Genomic DNA, 5,133 nt, shown 5'->3' on the forward strand with positions numbered 1-5,133 from the left:
TTAATACAAGACAGGATAAATAATGATTCGATAGTTAAGAGATAACCGGTAATAGGTAAAACAATCATTATCTTGATGAGAAAGTATATATCAGGTATTTAGTTGTAATTAATCTGTTCACACACTAACCACTGATCAATTAATTATGTTTGATAGAATTTTTCGTCACAGTTTTTTTTACAATCTCTTCCCTAGAAAGAACAAACCAAAGGATAAAGTCGTTCAATTAGATTGACAATTTCAACTTGGCAAAAGTCTCACTCTACATGAAGTTCTGAATGATCCTTTGGTCACCAAATATTTAGAGGATAAAAAGAAATTTGATAATTGATTGAAATTTGTTCAACTTTAAACTGTATTTATTTGTTACAAGATGTGTCGTGTTATTTCATAATTGGCGGTCATCAAATGACATCAAAGTTCATTAAGTAAATAACGCTTTTTAACTTTACATATTTAACCTTAAATTTTATTTTATTGAAGATCAACTTAATTATTTCTTTCTTTCGTGTCGGATAATATTTAAAAATGTCATATACGCCATCGGGGATAATCGAAGGTCGACGCAGTAAGTAGCCTTATTAATTTCAAATTTTCAATTAATCTTAATTATCTTTATCTTCTTTTCGGGCTTCTCAAATACATTGGATCATGTCAGCCAGCTTATTACATAAGTGACTGAAGTGAAAGCTACATTGGTTTTTCAGTTGTAGTTCAAGTGAAAGCGTCTAAATTGCGGAATATCAACCTCAGTCAAGTACCGATTATTCCTAAACCTCAATTCGACCCAACACCAGTTCTAATACTTGAAAAGGACCAAGTAGTTTCAAATCTTGAATGGGCTTCTAACGTTAACATCATTGTACACGTGAATGACACCTTATGATCGTGAATAAATTTTAAGCAAAACACGACTAATTGTTATATTTTAATAAGAGAAATTAAGAAACTGAACTTTTGGAGGAAACTGATTTGTTTGTAATGTTGTTGTATTTTCTATTTCTGCAAATGCTTTGTCAAGCATTTTATCGAAAAAGAGATCTTTTTTGGTCAAATTATTGGGACATTTCTTTTTCTTCCTATGTGACATCTACATGGTGGGTATCCATATTCAATCACTAGCCTGGCACCTTCCTTGACTTCTTCTACAAAGGATGGAAATTCATCAGAACAAGGATAATTTGTCTTGCCTATCCGCTTTGAATTTACATGTTTGATCTACTGAAATGAAAACGAAATCAGAATCAATAAAATGAACAAGAAAGAGACAAAATGCATTTACTAACTATTGAGAGTGGATCATTTTTACACAATTCACACGTGTCATAATACTCCTGATTGAAATTCATAACCAATAAGTTAATTAAACTAAAGAAAAAATGGAATGAGACAATTACATAATTTAGCGCAAAATACTTTGAAATTACTAATTTCTAAAACTTGACGCTTGAATCAGATTAAGCGGTTAAGATTTGAAGTACAAAGCGCGAATATTAAAACATCTAATTAAGTTGATTGCCTGTTTCTATTACCCAGCGCCCCTGATGCGCGATGGAATGAAAAGAAATGAATAAAAAGCAAATAGAAAAGAACGAGATTCCTACATCTAACACAATTTTCAAAATGGATAGTTTATAATATCGGCAAACAAAAGTATGAATCAATGCCCAGTATTTGTACAACATTCAAGCTACAGGATAATGATGAATATCGCTATCAAATGTTGAAGGATGGTGAACTTATGACTTTCTCTGATTATAATTTTTTTGAGGGTTCTGTCAAATCTTTTTATATCAAAATCAACCGAAAATATAGGTGCTTATGCTCAGACTGTAAGGATTCACCCTGACTACACTGCTGTTATAAAAAATCATCTACAAGCCAAAAAAAATAATGTATAAATGTTTTACTTGTGACAAAACGACATTGTTTAAAAGCGGTATGAGCCATCACCTTAAGAAAAAGCTTTGTAATCGTAATAATACTGAAGATAATAAATAATATCTTCAAATATAAAAATTATCTTCTTAGATTAATCCTATTAATTTGTGCAAAATGATCAGAGTATCATGATCACCTTCGACATTGATTGTATTACTTTGTATAATTTTAATTTTAAAATTTTAATCATTCCCATTCCTCTTTCCTAGTAACAACATTAAAAATATAAGAGTTGGTTATAAGTTGGTTGTGATTAAGTTAAATTTTAAATTATATTTAAATTGTTGTTACATCTATTGAAAACATCAAGATCATCTTAAAAAGCTATGCTCTCATGTAACAACTCGTTCGTTATACAGGGCGTAACAACCAAATATCCGAAAAAATTTCTCGGGAAAAGTTTTGCATCGAAATGTACCACTTTTACAACTTTGAGAAGCCAATGCTCGGTAGCGGCTTTATTGAAAAGTTCTAAACCAGAACACAACAAAAATTTCACATTTTCTCTGTTGAATCTTCAAGAAAAAACTCTGACCTAATAAATAGCTTAGATATGGTAAAGCGTCGAAAGTCCGGATATACGGTTGTTACGCCCTGTATATTTATGTTGATGATAATAGTTGTAATTGATAGAATTGGTAGGTAAAAAACAATGTGAATAATATTAAAATTTAGTTGATGTAGAGTTTGATATTAGATTGAGAAATACATAATATTCTCTTTTTGTTTGAGAAAACAAATAATTAATATTAAATAATTGAGTAAATCTAACTTTAAAACAAGAAGATATAAGATAAAAATAGAACATGAAAAAATGATAGTTGAGGTATACGAGGAGAAGGGTTAGTTCATCCCAACTGAACATATTTTAGCTTTACATTGGGATTTTCATATTCATGTTCACTTTCATTTCACCTTCATCTTCATCTCTATTTTTATCTCCATCTCGTCTCTTTCAAGGAGACGAGGTGTTTATCTTTTCTTTGCCAACAGTACTAATTGTGTTTTTACATTCAACATCTATCGGTTGTTGTTAATTAGTTGAACTGAATTTTTACAAAGGTAAGTCGATATTCTCTTATGTGTCATTCGTCAGTGCATTGGAAACATTTGCTATCGATTATTTTTCTTGATTTCACCACTCGATCTATTCGGAAAGAAAAATCGATTCTCTTGAACTGTCAATGTATTCGAATACAAATTCGAAATCGATTTTCTTTTGAACAAAAAGACGATGAGCAATTAGATTTAGAATCAGTACCAGTTTCTGTGGATTCATAACGAATAAGGTAATTTTCAGTGTGAGGATTTACTTTCAAGAATCTAATATGAACAGTTTCAACGGTGGTTGGAGCTGAACCGGTGATCACGGCTACAATTAAAAATAGAAAAGAATGATTAGTTTAATTGTTCGAGGGCAATTTGAGATCAATTCAAACTTTTAAGTGAAGGCATAGTGATGTTGTTTTTCTCTAGATAATTGATTAAATCAATCGTCATCGCTGGAACAATCATTGCATGGGAACAGTTATTTTCATTAATTGTCTCAACCAAACTCTTAACATTGTAACGATAACCAGAAAGAGTGATTGTGATTCCCATTCGGGCCATCATTGTGATCCCATAGACAAGGCCAAAGATGTGGAAAAGAGGAACTGGAATAGCGGCAACAGTTCCTGGTTCATCAAGACCAAGTCTTCGAGCAGTTAATTGTGCATTGTTGATTAGATTACAATGTGATAATAAGGCTCCTTTAGGTTTACCGGTTGTTCCCTGTGATTAGAAACATTGAAATGAAAAGTTGGTAATTGTATTCGGATTGATCTGTATTACCGAAGTGAACATGATGATCGCTGGATCATCACTATTGACTCTTGATGAAGTTGTAGTTGATCCATCACTCGATGATAACAATTGTTTTAAAGAGAATTTGTCAAATTCTAATGAAGTTAAATTGTCACCATCAATTTGAACCAATTTCTCAAGAGTTGAATTAGTTTTCCTATTCAATTTACTCGCTATGTTGGCGAAATCATTGACCACCGTTTGTTGGGAAGACTGACCAGGTACGAATAAAACTTTGGCCCCCGACTTGGCAAGAGCATATTCCAGTTCGGGTAATTTGTAAACTGGATTAAGGGTGCACAAAACTAACCCATAGCGAGCACAAGCCAATTGAATTAATATCCATTCATAACAATTTGATGACCACAAAGAGACAACATCACCTTTAGTCAAACCAAGGACAGAATCAAATGAATCAACCAGTTGATTAACTTCTTTATTTAGATCACCAAATGATTTAACTATTTTCTGATGGCCACTGATTATCGCAGGTTGGGAATTACCTTTAAAAAGAGAAAACAAATCAAGTAAATTAATCTTATCATTAAGGTAAAGGAAAAGTAAACCTTAGGCTCTAATCAGCTGATCGCCAAAACCTTCACCGAGACCTTTAATTACTCACGTTGATCAGAACTTAATTGTAGAGCATCACCAATGGAATAAAATTCTAGATTAGCTGGAGAAACACCATAAGCATATGAGTATGGGTGAAGAATGAAAGTTCAGGTTAAGAGAAAATAAACAAATGAGTAGAAATGAGTTTGTAGACTTGCGACGATTTTGATGAATTGAATCTTTGTTGGTTTGGTGATTTTGATGAATTGGAATGACTAGAGGTCAATGGAATTGAATTAAATCTTGAAAAGAAAGTAAATCATAAATTATTTCAAGAAATTAAATGTTTTGATGACGAGAAACGGTTTAAAATCATCATGACTTTTTCGCTGTAAAAATTGAGACAATCAATTGGAGAGGAAAAGATGAACAAAACAAAGTCTACGATTGCCGAGAATTAAAATTAAATGGTTGAATTGGTTGTCTTTTCTGTCGGTACATTATTTGTTTACTTTTGATATGGCCAACTTGTGGAACATGTTAAGGTCAAAAGATTTCGTATGCTTTGGATATTCGTTGATTGGTCATTCGCTTATTTTCCTATGTAGTGTCTCTTCGAATAACATAGTTGATATTGGTCCAGAAGGTTAATTGAGTTCTGTACCAAGAGAGGTCAGCAGTGCACAGAAAACTTGACTACCAAACAAAAAGTAAAAATGAGTTGACTCAATGATTGTGATAGTTTAGTTTTTATGATAAAAGTTATTTTACTCATTCCCAGTAAATGATCAA

At 31.9% G+C, this 5,133-nt stretch overlaps 1 protein-coding gene across 1 annotated transcript; it reads right to left on the reverse strand.

Moving 5' to 3' along the window:
- Window positions 1-3,107: 3,107 nt before the first annotated feature.
- LOC128393831 (medium-chain acyl-CoA ligase ACSF2, mitochondrial-like) lies at window positions 3,108-4,505 on the reverse strand (the record flags this gene model as incomplete). The annotated part of the gene is made up of 4 exons (XM_053354051.1): window positions 3,108-3,313; window positions 3,381-3,714; window positions 3,775-4,289; window positions 4,409-4,505. Coding segments are annotated over 4 exons (1,137 nt in total), but the record flags the coding sequence as incomplete, so codon positions are not given.
- Between the last annotated feature and the right edge of the window lie 628 nt (window positions 4,506-5,133).

This window comes from Panonychus citri, unplaced genomic scaffold, assembly GCF_014898815.1.
Source record: "Panonychus citri isolate SS breed McGregor unplaced genomic scaffold, ASM1489881v1 Contig00015, whole genome shotgun sequence".
Taxonomy (NCBI): domain Eukaryota; kingdom Metazoa; phylum Arthropoda; class Arachnida; order Trombidiformes; family Tetranychidae; genus Panonychus; species Panonychus citri.